The sequence below is a fragment of the Sebastes umbrosus genome, chromosome 16 (genome assembly GCF_015220745.1).
Source record: "Sebastes umbrosus isolate fSebUmb1 chromosome 16, fSebUmb1.pri, whole genome shotgun sequence".
NCBI lineage: Eukaryota > Metazoa > Chordata > Actinopteri > Perciformes > Sebastidae > Sebastes > Sebastes umbrosus.
The window spans coordinates 13,325,080-13,347,473 of NC_051284.1; the positions used below are offsets into that span (position 1 = coordinate 13,325,080).

At 41.7% G+C, this 22,394-nt stretch overlaps 1 protein-coding gene across 18 annotated transcripts in view; it reads left to right on the forward strand.

Moving 5' to 3' along the window:
* The window catches only part of LOC119474286 (ryanodine receptor 3-like), a 121,582-nt gene that overhangs the window by 97,116 nt on the left and 2,072 nt on the right, over positions 1 to 22,394 (forward strand). For 6 of the 18 annotated variants that reach the window (XM_037746204.1, XM_037746208.1, XM_037746205.1 and 3 more), the window contains 29 exons: positions 1,149 to 1,248; positions 4,376 to 4,485; positions 4,810 to 4,861; positions 4,950 to 5,006; positions 5,103 to 5,202; positions 5,291 to 5,370; positions 5,452 to 5,528; positions 6,634 to 6,707; positions 8,480 to 8,497; positions 9,153 to 9,233; positions 9,357 to 9,445; positions 9,530 to 9,658; positions 9,793 to 9,897; positions 11,956 to 12,037; positions 12,246 to 13,558; positions 13,728 to 13,783; positions 14,669 to 14,840; positions 14,959 to 15,045; positions 15,133 to 15,330; positions 15,829 to 15,959; positions 16,051 to 16,093; positions 16,190 to 16,317; positions 16,424 to 16,484; positions 16,607 to 16,753; positions 18,890 to 19,024; positions 19,112 to 19,268; positions 19,404 to 19,468; positions 21,373 to 21,473; positions 22,198 to 22,249. In XM_037746204.1, coding sequence (XP_037602132.1) covers positions 1,149 to 1,248; positions 4,376 to 4,485; positions 4,810 to 4,861; positions 4,950 to 5,006; positions 5,103 to 5,202; positions 5,291 to 5,370; positions 5,452 to 5,528; positions 6,634 to 6,707; positions 8,480 to 8,497; positions 9,153 to 9,233; positions 9,357 to 9,445; positions 9,530 to 9,658; positions 9,793 to 9,897; positions 11,956 to 12,037; positions 12,246 to 13,558; positions 13,728 to 13,783; positions 14,669 to 14,840; positions 14,959 to 15,045; positions 15,133 to 15,330; positions 15,829 to 15,959; positions 16,051 to 16,093; positions 16,190 to 16,317; positions 16,424 to 16,484; positions 16,607 to 16,753; positions 18,890 to 19,024; positions 19,112 to 19,268; positions 19,404 to 19,468; positions 21,373 to 21,473; positions 22,198 to 22,249 — 4,000 coding nt within the window. Of the gene's footprint in view, positions 1 to 1,148; positions 1,249 to 2,522; positions 2,620 to 4,375; positions 4,486 to 4,809; positions 4,862 to 4,949; positions 5,007 to 5,102; positions 5,203 to 5,290; positions 5,371 to 5,451; positions 5,529 to 6,633; positions 6,708 to 8,479; positions 8,498 to 9,152; positions 9,234 to 9,356; positions 9,446 to 9,529; positions 9,659 to 9,792; positions 9,898 to 11,955; positions 12,038 to 12,245; positions 13,559 to 13,727; positions 13,784 to 14,668; positions 14,841 to 14,958; positions 15,046 to 15,132; positions 15,331 to 15,828; positions 15,960 to 16,050; positions 16,094 to 16,189; positions 16,318 to 16,423; positions 16,485 to 16,606; positions 16,754 to 18,889; positions 19,025 to 19,111; positions 19,269 to 19,403; positions 19,469 to 21,372; positions 21,474 to 22,197; positions 22,250 to 22,394 lie in introns of all 18 variants that reach the window. The other 12 variants (XM_037746206.1, XM_037746210.1, XM_037746219.1 and 9 more) reach the window with 3 other exon arrangements.

Genomic DNA, 22,394 nt, shown 5'->3' on the forward strand with positions numbered 1-22,394 from the left:
ATTATGTATTATTTATTTTTATTTCTTACAATCTTTCATACTTAATAAGCTTTCTTTTTTGACAAATTCTGTGTTTTCTTCTCCCTGGTGCTTGGCCATCGTTCTATTAGCTCTTTGGTTGTTTTAACTGCGTACTTTTCTAATGCAGGACGAGGCTGTTTAGCAGAGAGGGAAGGCTCTGTGAATCAGGTCTTCACTGTGCCATGTCTATATCTTAATGATCCGATCTTTAAAAATAACAATTTCATTTATTTTTCTTCACAAAAATAAATGAAATGCTGAGATATACTGTATATATTTTTTAAAAAGTTGTCTCACACCCCTTAAAATCAAGAAGGGCTCATGACCCCCCCGTGAAGCTTTGGCGACCCCTAGTGGGGGTCGGGACCCCCCAGGTTGGGAACCACTGTTCTACATCCTTGTTGAACTGTTTATAGCCTAAAAAAATATTAAACAACCTTATAACCGTGAATCCAACATGACACTCCACATACAAAAGTAGCAGGGAGCTTCTTTTGCTACTAGTAGTAGATGGGAAATGATGTAGCAAGTATTGTAACATCCACCTCTATGTTTGCTCGCCAAATACGACCACACTTTCTTCTTCTTCTTCTTCAGCCTGACTCACAACCCTCATTTTTCTCTTTTTCCTGGGTTCTGACCCTGCATTAATGCACAGCCTCCCTCCCTCCGTTGTAGGACAAATGTCTGGCCCGCAGCTGTTATCAAGGAGTAGAAAAAAAAAAGGGACACTAGCAATTTCATGCCCTGCTGCTCTGTAACTCAATCACAGGAAGTCAGACAGAGAGCTACAGTAGGGAGGAAAACAATTATGAGGCCCAACCTGGGGGTGGCCATCTTCAATATGTGCTGAGACGATGCCGCCCGCCCGCCTGACAGCATGACTCATTTATTCAGAGTTGTTGACAGTGAAATACGACACAGCATGGCTAATGATTATTAGACAGTATTTACAATGCAGGCACAATTGATTGTTGTTGTTTTGGTTAATAGATTTGTGTGTTGTGGATAAAGTCGACTCTCCCGGAGTTCCGCGCATTCAGATGTCATATTTTCTCTTTTTTGTGTCTCTATTCAGCCTTTGTTCTCTCCTCAATGTCACACTCTATTGTACCTCATCCCCTCAGGCACAAAAATAATAATTACTTCCTGAAAGCCTACCGACGTATTTGGCTGGAGATAATGCATGAGAACTCAGACTCTGACAGTCTGCTCTCCATGCTGACGGTAACGTAGTGCTGATCCAGTGTTGCTACTGTACGACTTTGCATACCTTTCTTAACTTCCCCTCGCTTTTTTTCCCAGGCACGGTTTGTGTTACAAATGTAACTCCCTTTCAGATATTCCCACTGGTTTTTCCACTGGTCCATATTCGTACAGTAAAGCAAGGAACAGTTTGACATTTCTTTGAGATATTTGTAATTGCTTTCTTTCCAAGAATAAGATTAAAAGATTGATACCACGCTAAATATGAACCTAGAGCCAACCTTTAAATGTCAAACTATTCCTTTAACTGATGTGTAGATACATGAGTACTTAATATTATCAAAGTTCAGATCATCAAATCAATCTGGCCTGGAATTTCAATTTTTGCCTGCTGCTTTTTTGAGGTTAAAAAAAGAATTGTGACTTGATCAACAGTCTGGCAGAGAGCATGTATGTCACATTTCTGTATTCATAAGCAGGGATGCAAACCACTCGCTTTTCTGTCACTGATGCTTTTTTCACATCAGTTCGGGTGACTTGTGTGAATCGTTCAGATCGGAGGAGTTTTACAAAATATATACGTGTGTGTGTGTGTAACATGATCTCACAGAAATATGTGAATGCGTGGTGCCGGCACGTAATGTGTTAAAATGATGTGCTGCCACCACGGCTTGTGTGTGTTCGAGAGAGAATCGAAGAGAAGGAGGACAATTGCACACACAATGTTTTTGTAATTTATTAATAACTTACTCGAAACGTTGCTTTGTCACTTTTTGACCAGCCCGCCCGAATCCCTGATATTTTCTAGTAAGCTCACCCGAAACTGTGGGACCCACAGGTTGTGAGTCGCCCGTGCATCCCTAATAGGATAGATAAGACATGGGATTAAAAACATGTTCCCCCTTAAGATAACCTTGTTTATTTACGTTTATTTTCGTTTCTAGAAAAACAATACATTAACCATCATTGTGGCATGTCTTGATAAACCTTACAGTGAAGGTGTCAATAAATAAATAATATATAAGATCGAATGATTCTTAATTACAAAAGTTCTGATCAGTCAGTGGTTTTAGATATAAATAGCTATTTACAGACTGTTGGTAAACAATCGTTTACAATCAGGCAGTTGAGTTTGCATCCCTGCATAAGCAACATAACAGCTTCCTCTAAGGTGACCAGTTGGATGTACCAGTACCCTAAACTAACCGCTATTAACCTCTCCTAAAGGGTCTTCTCCCCTCCTCTCTGCTCTGCTCCTATCTAACCCAGGCTAATCTCCTCTCACCCTTCCTTAGGCATCGCTCTATTAACCTCTTCCTCCTGGCCTATCAGAGAATATGGATAGAAACAGAGGAGTACTCTTTTGAGGAGAAGCTAGTGCAGGATCTTGCAGTAAGTACTTGTGTGCCATCTTGTTGGTACCTGTGGGGAGCTGAGCGTCGCCCCTACAGCACCACTTTTCTTTACTTGTGTCATCATTAAAAAGTGCCCCAAGTCCACCACGTACCACTGGGTCGCACTCTGTCATCCATACGATGTTTTTCAAACAGACCCCCCATTTTTGGCAAGCATGACATCACCACTGATGTCAGAGCCAGCTGATGTATTTTTGACCACCGTGTTCCATCCAACATCGGTAAGAGGGCATCTCTGCCTCGATGCTTCGACTTACCAATGAAATTTCTGAAAGTTGTGGTGTCTTTCTTAAATTTGAACGATCATAATTCCTCGTTTCCGCATAGCTCTGTGTACGTATGCGAGTCAACCGGAAGTTCATTCATTCCTATGGGAACCTCCGTGATCTCTGATGTGTTTCCGAAACTCCTCCTTCCGTTTTTTTTTTTTTTTCCCGGTCCGTAATTTGCCTCTCGTACTTTGAAATTGTTAAACTTTTGTAGCAGATTACGGACAAACCGTATGCACTGTGTGCCAAAATTCGAACTTCTTGTGAAATTAGGGAATTAATAACTGATTGGTGAATATAATACAGCTCCAAGTGAAAAGTTCAACAGCATACTTAAAAGTTTTGTGAAATATTTTGTTGAAAAACATATGAACCACTATGCACTCTGTATGTTACACAGATATCATGCCACCAATGTTAGCTAAATATGCCGTTGAACTTATCACAAAAATGTATCTTCGCTCGACGGTAAAAACAGACAATTTCTCTACCAAATCTGCGTTGACAAAGAGATGCATTTCCTTGCGTTGAACACTAGGGGCAGTAATCCGTATGCTATACAGATTTACAGACGCAAAATAAAACTGTGTGGAAACAAGGCGTTAAACATCACTTATGCATCGACTTTGTAGAGAAAGCAGAAGGAAAACAGCACATAGCTGCTTTCTTTACAACTTCACAAAAGTGCTTTCAAAAATATTTCTGCACTTTGTGGCCCCATGATGACCTACAGCATAATATGCAGAGATTGATTGATTAAAACTGTTTAAAGAGGTTTATGAAATACAGTAATAAATGCAGTTTTTATGATCTGGAATAAGAGGCGATCATGAAGGCACGCTGGAACTTGACATACCCCACTGTACCAATCGGTGTGTTTTTCTTTTTCAATAATGAAATGAAGATAAAAATCTGACTTTATCCGACTTTTGAAAATCTAATCTTTTTCCACATTACTTGAAATGAAGGCCACAGGGCACCACATAACAAGTTCAGGATGTGACAGATGAAGAGCTTTATGATCCAGCCAACCAAGCACACACACATAGTTGCAGCAACCCTACTGAAAAACATTAGTTCCAATGTGTCTGCTATCATGATCGGTCTCTGCTCCGGTGTAAAATGGTAGGAAGTCTATGATAAAGTGTAAACTGGGCTCATGGAGAGTCATGCTTAACTCCATTCGCCACCTTTTAACACTGCTGAACATCATCCACTGTGTGTGTGTATGTGCCTGTCATTGTGTCTTTGCTTGTGGTTTTATTGTCTGCATGCTTTCAGTGTATCGCATCACCGTCTTTTTTTCTGATACAACCTGATTCTCTTAAGGTAAGTAGTGTTTAGTTAAGTAACACTTCAATGTTACTGTAACTACTCTTCATACAAAGTATGTAGGGGCTCATATAGTTGATATTGAGACTACGTGGCTCGGCTCCAGTATTTACTCGCATGGTGTTTGTCCAGAAAACGCAGCCCAAAGTGGAGGAAGAGGAAGAGGAGGAGGTCAGAAAGCAGCCAGACCCTCTTCACCAGCTCATTCTGCATTTCAGCCACAACGCTCTGACTGAGTGCAGGTGAATACACACTCACCGTCACACACACCTGGCCACCTGGCACCAACACGCTGTGCTCCATCTGTGCTACATAATAGTTTTGGCCTGCCTCTGAGCTAATAAAGAGCTGCATTAAGCTAAATCATCGCCATATATTTTATACTGGGACAGAAAACACAAGCAGTTTTTTTGTATTTCTCTGTAGTCTTGCTGTTTGTTGTACTTACATTGCATCAGCTATAAATATAAGCGGTGAAACTTGCTTATTATTGTTAAGATGAGATGTGATGTGATTGTGCTACACCAGGTTTAACCACCAGATATGTATCTTCCTTTTTTTGATAGTTCTTTGGAAGAGGATCCTTTGTATATTGCATATGCAGATATGATGGCAAAGGTATTGCATTCTCTAAATTGCTTTTATTGCAATGTATGATGCTGTTCAGCAACATTTTGCAGGTTTGACGTTTTGCTTTCTCTTTCAGAGTTGCGATGAAGGTGAAGAAGAAGAAGACGAGGAAGGAAAAGAGAAAACATTTGAGGTGCTATTGATTTCTCAGGAGTACCGTTCTGCACTTCACTTTGTTTTTTTAATCATATTCAGAAGTGGTGCCAACTGTGTTATCATTTCACTACAGGAAAAGGAAATGGAGAAGCAAAAGATGCTTTACCAGCAGGCCAGACTACATGATCGAGGAGCTGCAGAGATGGTGCTTCAGATGATCAGTGCCAGCAAAGGTAGGAAGAGACACATTCATCATTCTGCCTACTTATAACTGCCAACCTTGGTATCGCCGCTGTATGACGTATGGTTTGTGGTCATCAGGTCGACTTGGTGCTATGGTGACTTTCACCCTCAAACTAGGCATCTCCGTCCTCAACGGGGGAAACATACTGGTGCAGCAGGTACACAACAGTCGGCACGCACAATTTTTATTGTTAGGAGCATTCAGCTACTATTTATTGTGTTTTTTTATCTTGATGCAGAAAATGCTGGACTACCTGAAGGAAAAAAGAGATGTTGGCTTTTTCAAAAGTTTATCTGGACTCATGATGTCTTGCAGGTAATGAAGCCATGACTAATGATCACACACTAAACACATGATTTACATTTTTGTTTTATTTCACAGGTTTTCACAATTTGTATTCACAGGAAGTTACTACCTAACCCGGGAAAACAGTTGTGTAATATCTTCTGTGGCTCCAGTGGAGCTTTGTCAAGTCTGAGAAAATAACTCTGATGATGTCATCGGGGTTATCTGAGCTTGAGCTTGGAGACTAATAATGTATAACATAAAGACATTGGAAGACATGGGTGTTTACTAGGGGTGGGAATCACCAGAGGATCCATGATACAATATTATCACGATACTTAAGTCACAATACGATCTTATTGTGATTTTAAACATTTTGCGATATGCTGAGTATTGCAATAAGATATATTGTGATTTTATTAGCTTTTTTCATCTGCAAATTATGCAGTTTGTCAACGTGTTTTATTTAATAAGATACAGTTTTTACTCTGTTCATCTCAGAGTTTTCATTCACATATCCTTTGAAGATGGCCATGACAGTTTTTCCTTGCCAAAATTTAGCGTAACTTTGGAGCGTTATTTAGCGGTCTTCCCGACATGCTAGCAAGACATGATACTGATCAATTCCTTAGGTATTCTAGTTTCCTATGATACCAGCATCTTCACTCTAGCTTTAAGACTGAGCCAGCTACAAGCTCTGAAAGACAGAATAGCGACCAGATTGTAAGAGGTTAATAGTTTTATATAATAAAAGATTGATACTTGACGTCTGTGTATCGATACAATGTTGCCACACATAATATCACGATACTATGCTGTAGTGATTTTTCCCCCACCTCTAGTGTTTACCAATCAGGGAGTCATTAATAAAAAGATGCTATTGGTTGAATTATGGGAAGTGTAGCATGCAGTGTTTTTGGAGCTTGACCTACATTTGGGACTAAAAGTAAACATTTTCCCAACCGTTTTTTGACCTGTCCTGACCTGACCTGATTTTGTACTGTCTCCTATGAATCATTAATGGAAGTGCAATACTCCAGTGCTGGAGTATCACTTTAAAATATATATTGCAAAAAATACAGAATATAGAAATTAAATGAATCCTAATTCAGGCTTTGTCTTTTCTCTCCTGCAGTGTTCTGGACTTAAATGCATTTGAAAGGCAAAATAAAGCTGAAGGTCTGGGGATGGTTACTGAAGAAGGATCAAGTAAGTGAGGATACTAAACGTGGTAAACTTCTCTTGAGACCGTCCTAGTTGTTGATTTACCAACAATAATTGTTATTGATTTGTCTTCTACCAGGAGACTTTTAATCACGGTGATGTAAAGATGCACACTATATTTATGACATTAAAGGAGAACAACGGCCTTTTTTAAAACATTGATATTATTCTGGAGGCTATATAACATGATGGAAAATAAAAAAAAGCAGCTTGCTCATGAACGCTCATATTGCCAGGTGCGTGCCGGGAAACCACAAGGTGGCAGCGTCATCATGGTAAACAGTAACTGCCTGTCAGTGGCGATATGAATGGGAGTATAGAATTTCAACAACATGAAAAGAAGAACATAAGACAGGGAAACTGTGTCATATCTTTCTGACTTCTTTCGTTTTCCAGTAGTTATAGTTTATACAAGTGCTGATCACTGGAACGGAGAGATCCATGACAGGATTTGGACAGCAGCTAGCTTGTTGCAGCTTGTAGTTTCCACAGTGAGGAACAGCTCACCAGTAAGGCATCTCGGACTATTCCCATCCACGCTCTACTTGGTCAACAAATGTCTTGTAATCTATATGTCTTGAAATTCTATACTCCATTCAAATCGCCACTGACAGGAAGTTAGTGTTTACCGTGATGACGCTGCCACCTTGTGGTTTCCCGGCGCTCCCTCTCTCAGTATGCGCTTACATGAGCAAGTTGCAGTGTTTTTTCCATCATGTTATATAGCCTCCAGAATAATATCAATGTTTTAAAAACGTCCATTGTTCCCCTTTAAGTTCGTACTCTAAAAGAAACTTACAAGTCAATATCTCCGCCAAAGTTTGATCTTATGCTTCGTATGATTGCACGAAAAAGCGCAGCATAGACAGAACCTCAATACTAAAAGTTCAGCATTTTATGTGCTACACTGCGTTGCTGCTAACTGCTGATCTGCTGCAGATCTAAGAGGATCTTTGTAAACTGACAACAAAACAGAGGTTATGGAAATTGCAGCTTTATTTGTGCAGCAGACGGACCTTTTTCTTCAGCAACACTAAAAGTTTTCAGCCACTCAGTTTTACAGATGTGGCCCAAGCTCAAGCTATAAGAGATATATATATACAGTATAACGCTGAGGACACATGTAGAAGTCGTATTGTGGCATGATGTGTCTCATTCTGGCTCATGGCGTTACTGTCCTTTTAGTCAGGCTTGTAATTGGCTGAACGGAGCATTAGCTTGACGAAACATCTGCTCTTTAGTTTGCTGTTTGTGCGAGCCCATCTCCATGTCGAGTGTGTTTCATGTTGTGTCATGTTATGTGTCATCATCATGCAGGTAAACCTGTGCTACTGTATGTCTAAGTCCTGTCTGGGCCTCGTCTGCCACTTAAAAGCACTCACAGTCACAAGTACATCCACATGAAAATCCACATTCGATCTGATGGGTTGCATACAGTATAAAAATATGTTTTTCTCATGCATATTCCAGCTCATTTTCACCTCATGAGCCCAGGCATAAGTGATGGTAACTGTCTAACCTGTAGTCTAAACACCTGCCTAGCGAGCAGACTGTACTTTTAAGACTTTGTTTAATTGTAACCGCATGTCAATGTCGGCAATCAATGTGAGTATGTAAAGATATATCTATAGCGCTATCACTCTCTCCTGTTCCTACTTCTTCTGATTGAATATCAATGTCTTCTCCTTTGCTTATGTCTGCTTTTGTTTTGTTTGTTTGTTTTCTTCTGATCATGTTTTTTATCTCATCGGTCGCAGTCAACGTGAGTGAGCGGGGTAAATACATGGTTTAGATTCTACTCATTCTATGCAATGCTGACATCTTGATTGCTCTCCGTTCAACTCCTTTCCTCCCTCTCCTCATCCTCCTCCAATCCTTCTCTACCTCCTCCTCCTCCTCCTCCTCCTACCTTATCCTGAATGCAATACAACCACTTTCTTTGTACCTTGGACTGAAGGGAACGCATGCATGCTTCTATGACATCCGGATAGATTGTTCAGTCCATGGTCAGGTGCCCCAAACTGACTCAAATCTCTCCGCTTCTTCTTTTGTAAGAAGTCAGTGCTTGTCATCTGTGTGGGAACTTTTAATTTTTTTATTCATTTTGATGATACTAACCAGCGTGTGATAAGAAATAAATCTCCCGAAGCTTTGTTTGTAAGAAACAACAAAGCTTTGCTGGTATTTTAACAACGTAGCTCAGTTTTATTCCTGTGATAAACCTTTTTTTAATGTGTGAAATGATGCACTATACCTCGTTTGAACCTCAAATATAGTGCACATAATTTGATGGCGTTTGACAGTTATAGAGCAGCTTTATGAGGCAGTGAAAGCTATGCAAGCCCTTATGCCTGTTCTGACATTAAAAATGATGGGTCTTTGACCTTCTTATCACCGAAGGGGGCAGTTAATCTCATTTCCTGTCCTCAGATTCCAAGGTGCTGCAGAACGATGAGTTCACTAAGGATCTCTTTAGGTTTCTGCAGCTTCTCTGTGAGGGACACAACAATGGTACGTTTTCCATAAACCAAAATGAAATAAGAGCTGCATGGCTCTAAACAACACACTTGTAGAGGCTGGGTGAATGTACTCAGTTACAATTATTGTTTCATCTTATTTTGTCAAATGTTTTAGATTTTCAGAACTTCCTGAGGACTCAGACAGGAAACACAACGACAGTTAACATCATCATTAGTACTGTAGACTACCTACTAAGACTCCAGGTATGATATTATTACAGACAGATCTACAAAACAAATCATATATTCATTCATGTTCTTTAATGTGCTAAATCCTTCTTCTTTTAGGAATCCATCAGTGATTTCTACTGGTACTACTCTGGTAAGGATATTATAGATGAGGCAGGTCAGAGGAACTTCTCCAAAGCGCTGGCAGTGGCCAAGCAGGTCTTCAACTCTTTAACTGAGTATATACAGGTACTGTATCACAAACACGCTGCACCACAACAAGCACTAATTAACATCCAGAGCTTAAAAGACTGATATTGATGCTGCTCTGTGGTTATCTCTCCTCTCTCTGTACCTTCTGTACTCTATGCTGTGTGCTGCAGGGTCCATGTATTGGGAACCAGCAGAGTCTGGCTCACAGCAGGCTGTGGGACGCAGTGGTGGGCTTCCTTCATGTTTTTGCCAACATGCAGATGAAGTTATCCCAGGTTTGTAATTTTTGTCTGCAATAAAGTGGTGGTACTGCTATGATTTTGTACTGCACTGAATTACAGTCTTGAGGTACTTAAAGGTCCAGTGTGTAGGATCTGGCGGTATTTAGCGCTGAGGTGAGGAGATTGCAACCAACTGAAGCCTATCCCGTGTGCCAAGCTTGTTGGAGAGCTACGGTGGCCGACGGAAAAACGCAAATGGCTCTCTCTCGAGCCATCTGGAGCAGAGCCAGTGTGTAGAGTGTGTGTGTGCGTGAGAAGTGAGTGGTGAAGCAAGAGAGAGAGAGCGGCGGCGGCGGCGATGGGAGCGAGTAACGTTATCGACTCCGGCCCAAGCAGGAAAAGTTAACAGAGTTTGGTTTGTCCGTTCTGGGCTACTGTTGAAACATGGAGAAGGGACCTGCTCCCTATGTAGATATAAACGACTCATTCTAAGGTAACGAAAACACAACGACTCTTATTATCAGGTGATTATACACAAAAAAAACATACTTATTAATAATATACTCCATTCCTGCTAATAGATCTGCCTTATTGTTACACACTCGTCTTTTAAGTATTTCAGGGTTCAACGTTATAACTTGCTCGGTCGGGCGCCTGGGTCAGATATCTACTTACACAAAGTCAGTTTTACTTGCCCTTATGCTTAGCAGATAACAACAAAGTTAGTTGTCACGTTTTATCCGCCTTGCTCTCAAACTTCTCCCAAACTCCTCCCTAACACCACCCAACTTAACTCCTGTTTCTAGGATATTTGAAATGCTCGCTTGCACTTCAGCTCATAAACTTTGTCTTTACCCGCCGCCGATTTCTCGCGAGTGCCAGATCAGTACTGCGCATGTGCAACTCTCAACAGAGATGAGAAGGAAAGTTGTCTCACTCCGTAGCTACTTCATCATCAGCTCCGCAAAAAAACAATGTGTTTAATTATTTTTTATCGGGCGAGTGAATTGCTAGATATACTAGCCCAATGTGGCATTTTACTTGCCCCAGGCGAGCTGTATGTATTTCTATTTTATGCTACCTCATACTTCTACATTACAGAGAGAATGACTGTCCATTTTAATCCACTTCATGTATTTGACAGCTACTAGTATAGTTACAGATTAAGATTTTACATATATAACACATGATCATTTGATAAAATATGATGCAGTATTATAACTATATCTTTTGGGGATTTTCTCTTTATGTGACAGCTTTACTGTATAGGTATGAAAAGGAATTACAGGGGAGAGAGGGAGGTGTGACATGCGACATAGGAAGCCTGCTGGAATCGAATCAGGGTTTGCATTAATGTATGAGCAGAAATTTAATCTTGGGGACGTCTTGTAGCCAAGTGTTAAAGCCATATACTGTTCAAGTGCTTTTACTGCATGGTACGCGTCTTAATCATTCGACTCCCAGACGTTCCTAAGATTAAATTCCTTCTTATACATTAATACATCAGTGATAATAATCTAATAACATATATATTAATGCATGATGATTAGTTTTACCTTCAGAATATCTGCAGCCACTAGAGGTCTCTGCAGGCTCGAGGATAACCTCCGGCTACTGCAGTACAATTCCATATGTCATTCCACTCAGCTATATGATGTATGACTCCATCATCTATATCTCTTCCATGCCCAATAAGCCAGGAAGAGGATCAAATCCAGCCTCCTAACCTTATCTCATGGTCATCAGAAAAGGACAGTAGAAGCCTGTATGAGAGAGCACAGGTGGAGGGATTTGAATTTAACGCATCAAAGTACGTCTCAGATTTATGGCATGCTGAATACAGGCTCCATAGAGACCCTAAATGAGTCAGAATGACCTAGCCATCTGCTCTTAGACGGTAAAATAACATTAACCCTGGTGCTGATGGATGGATGTTACCTAGAAGTCCCTCCTGGGCCTCGGCAGGGCCATTGTGGGTCCCCACACTCGGAGGCAGCCTTGATCTCTCAGGGATATTAGACAGGATGGCTGTAGTCTTACAGGGAGGCCGTCAGTAGTCTGTGTGATATAGTGTGAGTCACGAGGTCTCCCTTCTTTGTCTTTTCCTCACAGGACTCCAGCCAGATTGAATTATTGAAGGAGCTGCTGGACCTGCAGAAGGACATGATCGTCATGATGCTCTCCCTTCTCGAAGGTTTACTTTTTGATGACGCACCACATGAGCTGCGCCAGTATCACTAGTTTGCAAGGATATTGTCTCTTTTGTGACTTTCATCAAACAGATTTGTTTGCTTGGAGTGTGATCAAATATTTACCAAAGCAGCTTTGCTTAATCTGCATGGAGAGTGTTATTGTGTGTACTGACCAACTTTGCTATGGTCTCTTTCTCCATCACTTCACAGGTAATGTCGTCAATGGTACTATTGGCAAACAAATGGTGGACACCTTGGTGGAATCTTCCAGCAACGTGGAGATGATCCTAAAGTTTTTCGACATGTTCCTCAAGTTAAAGGACCTGACTACCTCGGAAAGCTTCAAGGAGTACGACCCCGAGAGCAAAGGGGTCATCTCAAAGAAAGATTTCCAGAAGTCCATGGAGAACCAGAAACAGTATTCCCAGTCCGAGATCGAGTTTCTTCTCTCCTGCGCGGAGGCCGACGAGAACGACATGTTCAACTACGAGCAGTTTGTGGAGAGATTTCATGAACCCGCCAAGGACATTGGCTTTAATGTAGCCGTGTTGCTGACTAATCTCTCTGAGCACATGCCTCACGATGCTCGCCTCTCCACGTTCCTCGACCTGGCCGAGAGCGTCCTCAGCTACTTCGAGCCTTTTCTGGGTCGCATCGAGATCATGGGTGGAGCCAAGCGCATCGAGAGAGTCTACTTTGAGATCAGCGAGTCGAGTCGCACCCAGTGGGAAAAGCCTCAGGTGAAAGAGTCGAAGCGGCAGTTTATCTTCGACGTCGTTAACGAAGGCGGGGAGAGCGAGAAGATGGAGCTGTTTGTCAACTTCTGCGAGGACACCATCTTCGAGATGCAGCTTGCTTCTCAAATATCAGAGCCAGACCCAGTGGAGCGTCCAGAGGAAGATGAGGACGACAACCAGAGTGTGGTGGAAAACCCGGAAGAGGAAGAGGAGGAGATTGTGATGTTGGAGTCCTCCTCTGCTTTTACGATCGCCTGCATCTCCATGAAAAAAAGCCTCTGCCACTTCCGCCAGCTGCTCACGTTCAAGAGCATGAGGCGGCAGTACAGAAAGTTCAGGAAGATGAGCATCAGGGAGATGGTTCGAGGCTTCTTCTCTTTCTTCTGGATGATCATCACAGGCCTCTTTCACTTTGTTTACAGCCTAGTGTGGGGTTTCTTCCACATCTTGTGGACCACCATGTTCGGGGGCGGCCTCGTCGAAGGGGCCAAGAACATGAAGGTGACGGACATTTTGGGAAACATGCCAGACCCCACCCAGTTTGGGATCCACGGCGACGTGTTGGAGATGGAGAAGATGGAGGCGAGTGAAGCGTCGGCGTTGGCGGAGATGGCTCAGATGGCTCAGGGAGAGGCAGCGGAGTCGGACCTGATGGCTGAGCTGCTGAACATCCAGACCAAGAAGGAGGGAAAGCACGGGGCTGAGCCAGGTTTGGGGGATGTGTCTGAGGTGGTGGTGGGGGACGCTCCGTCCATCGCCAGCGCTGTCAGGCAGAAGAAGGCACAGGTCAGTACTCACGTCAAATCCAATTGAATAAAAGTACTTCCATTCCCAATCATATCTCAACTGAAGACACTACAACATTAGTATTGACGTTTTACTTGAAACACATTTGTTATTATATCAGAACAAACTGTTTAAGTGATTGATGGTCAAAACAATGTATTTGTTATAGTTGGCTGCAAAGAAGAGCAAAAATGGAGACTACAAATCGGATTCAGAGAAAGGAGAGTGAGTATTCTTCATTTGTTAATTTTTCAACTTCAATGGAATTGCAATTGATATATTTTGTATGTGATTATACCATCTTTAAAGGGACTCTACGTAAGAAACAGAATTTTTTTGTTAACAGCGACACCTGTGGCCGTTAACTCAACGGAAGTCAGCGTCCTGTTGCTCATGCTTGTGCTCGCTCTACATAGACATGAACGAGCATCGCTCAAAACAGTGAGGCGACACACGTCAGCTTAAACCACAATATCACTCTATATTTCACCTGCTTGGCCGTAATGTTAGCCGACCAGATGAAGGTCTCTCCATGAATCACTGCTGATATTGTGTTGTCCTGCTTCAGACTCCCGTCTTCTGCAGTGTGAAGTGTGCACGCATGCACGTGAGAGGTGGAGCGATTGAGAACGAGTGCGGTGTGTGAGTGAAGGCAAGCAGGCAGGCAGAGGAGCAGAGCAGCATCGACTCCGGTCCTGGAGACCAAAGCTACGGTCTCCCCTGTGTCTTCTGGCCGCGGTCGGGGGGCTGGAGCAGGAAGAGTTGACACTATTTTGCAAGACAGGCTACACTAGATATAACTTTGCGGTTTTGGTGCTTCCGTGTAGTTTGTGTTGGAACAGCGTAGCCACACGCGAGCGCGCATGGGAAACCGACCCGGTCTATACGTGTAAGAAGTTACGAACAGTACCCTTAAAATATTTTCTGATGTACCGTCGGGTTTTGCTGTCAGCACATATTCAAACATTTTCAAATTCTTCACAAAGGGGCTTTTAGTATGAAAAATGTCAGATATTTAACATGATTTAAGTGAACTCCTGATGGGATGTGAATGTGGACCTTGAGGCAGCATGTATCTGTCTGCCATTAATAGAGAAATTATTGTTGCAGTTCAGAAGATGGCGAGAAGAAGGACCCCGACAAGGGCAAAGACGAAGGCCCTCCAGAGCCTCCAGTGGCGAAGAAAGCCCCGAAGAAGAGGCTCGGCCCGAAGAAAGAACTACCAGAGGTCTTCATGGCCAGCTTCTTCGCTGGCTTGGAAGTCTACCAGACCAAGATGCTGGTCAGATATTGTCCTCACAGCTGTCTTAAAAGAACAAGATCAGAACTATTAGCTTGGAGAATATTAATCTTGTTGCATACAGTATATACGACTGATGCAGGAATTATTATTTTCACAGAATTACCTGGCCAGAAACTTCTACAACCTCCGTTTCCTGGCGCTTTTTGTCGCCTTCGCCATCAACTTCATTCTGCTCTTCTACAAAGTAAGCTTGAAATTAAGATATCATAATGTATATACAGGGTTGAATATGCTTTGCTAAATACCTTTTAAACGTCTCATTGTCTTTCAGGTGACCGGTGATTACTCAGACGATGAAGACCCCTGGAATGGTCGAGGCAGAACTGGGGAGGAGGAAGAAGACGAGGGTGCACTTGAGTATTTCGTCCTGCAGGAGAGCACAGGTTACATGGCGCCAACGCTTCGCTGTCTGGCGATACTACACACCATCATATCTTTCCTGTGTGTAGTGGGATACTACTACCTGAAGGTACATTAACACCAGCTGACAAGAAAACACAAGTTTCACTTCAGATTTAGTATTTAGTTTTTATTAAAGGTGTAATAATAATAGCCACAAATGATTTTATTTAAATTGTTTTACACGGCTTTGTTGAATACTCGATTCTGATTGGTCAATCACAGCGTTCTACGGTCTGTTATTTCTTTATAGCAGACCGTTGCTATGTATAATAGACTGTTGCTATGGACACAGTTCAGATGTCAGACTTGATTTCTTATGTAGGTAGTTGTGTAATAAGCGGGATAATGTACAGCTAGCGGATGATTGCACTTAAGTTTTATTTTTCAGTAAGAACACTTGTATGTTGTGATCGCTGACATACACACACACTCACTCATGCACTTCCTGTTGCTTTTAGACAGGCTGTATATACAGCATGTTGACATCAAACACCATCACGTATGTAACTGTATGTTATTTCCTTTACTGCACTAATGACGCAGCAAAACTCCCTTTGTGTCCAAGGTGCCCCTGGTGGTGTTCAAACGTGAGAAGGAGATAGCGAGGAAGTTGGAGTTCGCCGGCCTCTACATCACAGAGCAGCCGTCAGACGACGACATCAAAGGGCAGTGGGACAGACTGGTCATCAATACTCCGTGAGTCGACTACAGAGCAGCTATCCAACTCAGAGCCATAATCTTTAATAAACAAAGGATTAATGCAGATTTGTTTTTTTTCCTGTTACAGTTCCTTCCCCAACAACTACTGGGATAAATTTGTCAAACGCAAAGTAAGTTTAATTTTTGCATAATCTGTTCTACATACACTCCATAAACCCAGTCTGGTGATATTTACTTGTGTCCTTCTGCTTTGCTGCTATTTGTAGGTGATCAAAAAGTATGGAGATCTGTATGGAGCCGAGAGGATCGCAGAGCTGCTGGGGATGGATAAAAGTGCCCTGGATTTCAACCCTACAGAGGAAACGGTTGCCAAGGAGGCTTCACTGGTGTCCTGGTGAGCAATTAGACAGATAATTTAAGAGCAGTCAGGCTAAAAGTGCTTAAATAGAGGTCAAATAGAAAATATAAGCCGCTCATATGAACCTTTTCTTTGTTGCCAGGTTGAGCTCGATTGACACAAAGTACCACGTGTGGAAACTGGGGGTGGTGTTTACAGACAATGTAAGTTTGAGATGATTAATTGCTCTGTTTTGTGGTTTTATGGATGGCAGAGTGAGATGATTGATGATATTATGACCAGACAGATGGATTCAGATCAACTTGTCATTTTGTTTCTCTACCAGTCATTCCTGTATCTAGTGTGGTACACCACCATGTCCATCCTGGGCCACTACAACAACTTCTTCTTCGCTGCTCACCTGCTGGACATCGCCATGGGCTTCAAAACCCTTCGCACCATCCTCTCTTCTGTCACACATAACGGCAAACAGGTGAGGACAAGGAGGGTGCAGTTTTGCTTCCGAGCAGCAGGGGTCACTGCAGAGTTAGTTGGTCGTGGTTGGGTTGAAACCACAGCCTGATTATTCCCTGATGTGCAACCACAAGCCACTTTTATCACAGTTTCCATGTTCCTGTCCCACTGATGGTATTTTGGGTAATACTGGTGTCAAGCCTGCTGTCAGTACAGTACAAACAAATCAATTACGTCTCATTTTGCTTTAGATTGCATCAAACAATCAATCAATTTGATTTAAAGTGCAAAATCACCATTCAGCATGGTCCCAATACACTTAACAATTAAAAAAGAATACATATAACAAAGCACACAGCAAACATATAAAATAATAAACATTAAAGTTAAACCATCACAATAAAAACATTATTATTAAAGGGATGTTGGGTGATGGAACCGACTAAATTCAGGGGTCCAATGAATACAAGAGGCAGAACACACAGCAAGCAAATAGAATAATACACCATATAAAAATAACCACATTAAAAAACATCAAAATGCATCACAAAAGTTAATCATGATCTACAGTATGATATCTACTGCTTGATTATTTAATAAAAGCAAAGAAACAAAAACTTTGAACATAACTGTGTAAGCTGCAGGATTTTTTGTGTATTTTTTTTCTCACAAACTTAAAGCTGCTCTAAGCATTTTTGACTACCAGACTACAGAAAGACCGAAGCAAAATTGGGCGCTGGCTTATCCAGAGGTTTTGGATAAGATATTGGGCATCCCATTTGATTTCTGTCTTTTTTTTTTTAACTCAAAATGTTGCCTGTTATTTTACAGACTGGACATTAGACACATACATTACATACAAACACGATACATTCACAGAGGTGTTGCACCATTACACCTAATCTGCTAAGGAGTTCCAATATGCCCTTACCGTATCCCATAATCCCTCTAGGCCTTTATCAAGATGCCTTCATGTGGTGGCAGCTCTTTCCATCCCATTAAATCCTCAAACTCTTCCAACCAACTGCTCATGCTAAAGCAGGTTGGAGTTCATACCTTCCAGTTCAAACAATTCTCCGTCAGCAGCAAGACAACCCAGTATTACAATGCTCCTTTTCTTAACAGAAAACCCTTTATTTGGCCTCCTCCTAGTATTCACAGTACAGGACATATAGGAACATCACCCTGGAGGATCTCAGTGAGGTTATTTACCGCTGACCAGAGAGAGTTTGTGTGTGTCTGGTCCCCTGAGTAATCCTTCTCACCTTTTAACTCTGATTTGGTCGACCAACTCCTGGGAGAAATATGTTTCTCTACACTTCCTGAACATGGTTGGCAGGTATCATACTTGGTGCCTTGTGTCACCTTCTGTGCAGCATGTTGTAATGGATGTTAAAATGATGCTCGGTTGAGCAAGAATGCGTCATCTAGTAAATATTTTGTGTTGTGTCAATACTTGTATCTTTATATCTAATAATTTCATCTCTCACTTGTGAGATAATTGTGAGAACTAAGGCAGTAGGAAGAGATAAAAGTGGAGGAAGTGAGGATGCGTACTGTAAATGTGAATCTAGATGCACCCAGCATCCTCTGACATTTGAGTTCAAATGGCTCACTTTGCCTTCATGTCACGCCCGATGCTGACTGCCGGTTCTTGCATGGGATTCTCATGTCAACTGCCCAGAGGCGCAAATCAAAATTTAATGTCACCTCAATCTCCAAATGGCGAGGCCGCGAGGAATCGCCGACACCTCCCACACTCCGAGCTGCCTGTGGGGCAGATCAATCGCACCACCAATCCTAATGCAGTTTTACTGCCGCTTCCATTGTTGTTGCTGTTTAGGTTCCTCAGCATCTTAATGGAGTTTTACGTTAGATGTAAACATGAATTTATATAAATATAAACGGGATGTGTGTGATTGCTTAATACGCTAAACTCTCCTATCCCTTCCACTCATTTGAACTTTTCCCTTCTCGCCGCCTGCTCTTCTCTCGCCGCCGGCAATCCCATCGCGTTCCTCGTGAGGGTTTATCCGCTTTTTATAGAACACGAATGGGAGCTGGCAGCTTTTTCTAGTTTATACCCCAACTACATAAATAGACGGGAAGTTGGAAGTGACACTTCAATGACTGCCGTCTGCGTTTCTCTCTTCAGCTGGTGTTGACAGTGGGCCTGCTGGCGGTGGTGGTCTATCTCTACACTGTGGTGGCCTTCAACTTCTTCAGGAAGTTCTACAACAAGAGCGAGGATGAGGACGAGCCAGACATGAAGTGTGATGACATGATGACTGTGAGTATTAATCATATGTATTTTGAATTGTAGACACACCCAGACACCAACAGGTCTGAGCTCAGCCTCCCTCTTGTGTTTCCACAGTGTTACCTGTTCCACATGTACGTCGGGGTGAGAGCGGGAGGCGGTATTGGGGATGAGATCGAGGACCCAGCTGGTGACCCCTATGAGCTCTACCGCATCCTGTTTGACATTACCTTCTTCTTCTTCGTCATCGTCATCCTCCTGGCCATCATCCAGGGTAAGCTCCTTTCCTCACAGCAGTAGATCCACGTTAGGCTCCATACTGTATCTTTAGGAAGTGAAGGGTGTCAGGTTCTGGTTGCACAGATACAGTTTATATCATGTCCTCACAGCATTTCCTTTGTGGTTGCAGGTTTGATCATTGATGCCTTTGGAGAGTTGAGAGACCAGCAGGAACAAGTCAAAGAGGACATGGAGGTGAGAGGGGATTTAATTCTCACCCATACTGGCTAACCTATGGAGTGCTGCGGGGGGGAGGGGGTTATGGGGGTGGTGTGTCCTCAAGGAACATAATATGATTTAGTGACCTTATTTACTGTAAGATGGTGAAAGCTACAAAAATAAAGCAGACCAAATGCATCATTGTTTAATTTAACCAAGTTATTTTTTAAACATACACTGAAAATACAATCTTATTGCTATCATAATATATTAAATATTATATATATTTTAGAGCTGTCAATCGATTAAAATAGTTTATTGTGATTAATCGAAAATTAATCACACATTTTTAATCTGTTCAAAATGTACCTTAAAGGGAGATTTGTCAAGTATTTAATACTCTTATCAACATGGGAGTGAGCAAATATGCTGCTTTATGCAAATGTATGTAGATATTTATTACTGGAAATCAATTAACAACACAAAACAATGACAAATAATGTCCAGAAACCCTCACAGGTACTGCATTTAGCATAAAACAATATAACATGGCAAACTGCAGCCCAACAGGCAACAACAGCTGTCAGTGTGTCAGTGTGCTGACTTGACTATGACTTGCCCCTTTACTTCATGTGATTATCATAAAGTGGGCATGTCTGTAAAGGGGAGACTCGTGGGTACCCATAGAACCCATTTTCATTCACATATCTGGAGGTCAGAGGTCAAGGGACCCCTTTGAAAATGGCCATGACATTTTTTCCTCGTCAAAATTTAGCGTAAGTTTGGAGCGTTATTTAACCTCCTTCCAGACAAGCTAGTACGACATGGTTGGTACCAATGGATTCCTAAGTTTTTTAGTTTCACTCTAGCTTTAAAACTGACCCTGGTACAACTTAAAAATCGCAATTTGCATTAATGCTTTAAAACAACTTAGTGTTCACGCATTATTATTGCGTTAACTTTGACAGTCCTAATATACTGTATATATATAGTATTATATACAGTATATATATATATATATGCAAATTGTAAGCACTTTCCTTCATCCATCATTGGTAACATTAACGATCAATGAATGGATTAATCATAATTTAAAAACAAACTATGAATTTTGCTTACATCAAACAATACCAAATGCGTTTTCTTTCCTCAGTTAAAGCTTTATTTCCACAGCAACATATTGCATTTACTCTGACAGCATTATATAGCTTATATGAAACATAAAGATGTAGAGGCCTAGACATATTAAACACATTAAATATAATTGAATAACAAATAACTTGCGGAGCGCGCTCATAAAAATAATCTCCACTAACATATAGCCTAGTTTTAGGCTATAAAAAAAGACGCTCAAAAACAACTAAATGTAACGCCGCAACAAGAGAATGATGCATATTTTTATACATACTGTACATATACAAAGACGGAGGAAGGAATTCATCTTTTGCATGTGTACGTTTTTCTTACATTGTCATGATATCATCCTGAGTCTGGTATATTTTACAGAGAGTAAAGCCCCTTAACTTTAAAATTGTCTGTGTGAAAAGGAAATTCCTTTCCTTTCAGGACAGCTTGAGTTTATACATGTGGTCTACTTTTGTTTTTGGAGCTCTCCATCTCTCTTCAGAGCCTTTTAAGCAACAGTCAGTCAGATGAAGGTCAGAGCACGGTCCATTTGGTCCTTAAAGAGATTGCAGTGACAGGGGAAAATAAATATTTAGTTTAAAGTATAGAGTGTTAGCCCAGATAACCCTGATGACATCATTATCATCATTATTTTCTCAGTCTATACAAAGCTCAGAATACTTGATACAACTCTTCCCAGGCTGAGTAGAGCTAACCGTGATGAGTGAACTGATCTTTATGTGTAAAATGAGTGGAGTGCCTCTTTTAAAGAGAGCAGGTGTTCCTAATTATCTTTTTTTGTTTTCTGTCCTCAGACCAAATGTTTCATTTGTGGGATCGGTAATGACTACTTTGACACGACGCCTCACGGCTTTGAGACTCACACCTTACAAGAGCACAATTTGGCCAACTACCTGTGAGTATCCCACCGCCAAGCGTGTTATATAAGCTTTTGATTGCAAAATGTGATAATCGTTATCGTGATCTCTCACCAACAAGTGTTGCCTCTTTTCTGTAATTTAACCACGTGATTGATGGCTTTAGCACATTGCCACAGCGTCAGAGCCAAAGTCCCTAATAGCCGCAGTGATCCAGAACACTAGATCCCTTCAGGTATTCTTTCCATCTGTCTCCGTGTTTCCCCCGCACTCCCCCGCTCATCCACTGTTTCTGCGTAATGCCCGTGACAATAGAAAGTCTCAGTCCATTTGCGCTCACAGTCAGCTGGCCGGAGGATATAAGAGCGACCTCATTATGTTGCCTCATTACTATTTAATGCCATGAACTTTATTGGGAAATAGGTTTTGCGATAGCGTGCTCTCATACAATATTCATCAGGATTTGGCAGACTGCGATGCCCAACAGAGATACAGCGGCCCGTTGCCATTTACACTTGATTTGGGAAACAACAGGTGATTCTGTGATGGATATGGGATGGCGTTACTGTGTTTGACACACGTTTCAGAAATTGTCTCTAGTAACACAGAGTGTGACATTTCCTGTTAATAAGATGTTGGAGAAAACAAATGTGCCTCAGCTAAACCTTTGTTTTCTACTCTCACATATTTAGGTGACAGAATGTGAAAGCTTGTCATCTGACATTTTTGTTTTGTCTCATTGGCCTGGCTTTCTCTCTAAAGGTTTTTCCTGATGTACCTTATCAACAAGGACGAGACAGAGCACACTGGCCAGGTACAGTATGACTCCACACTAATGACCTTTTCTCTGACGAGTCTCCAACCAGCCGACAGTAATGAAATTATTACAATCATTATGCTGTCAGAGATAATGTGGCGTTGTCTGCATGTGCTACTGCCGAATGATTTAAAGGAACAGT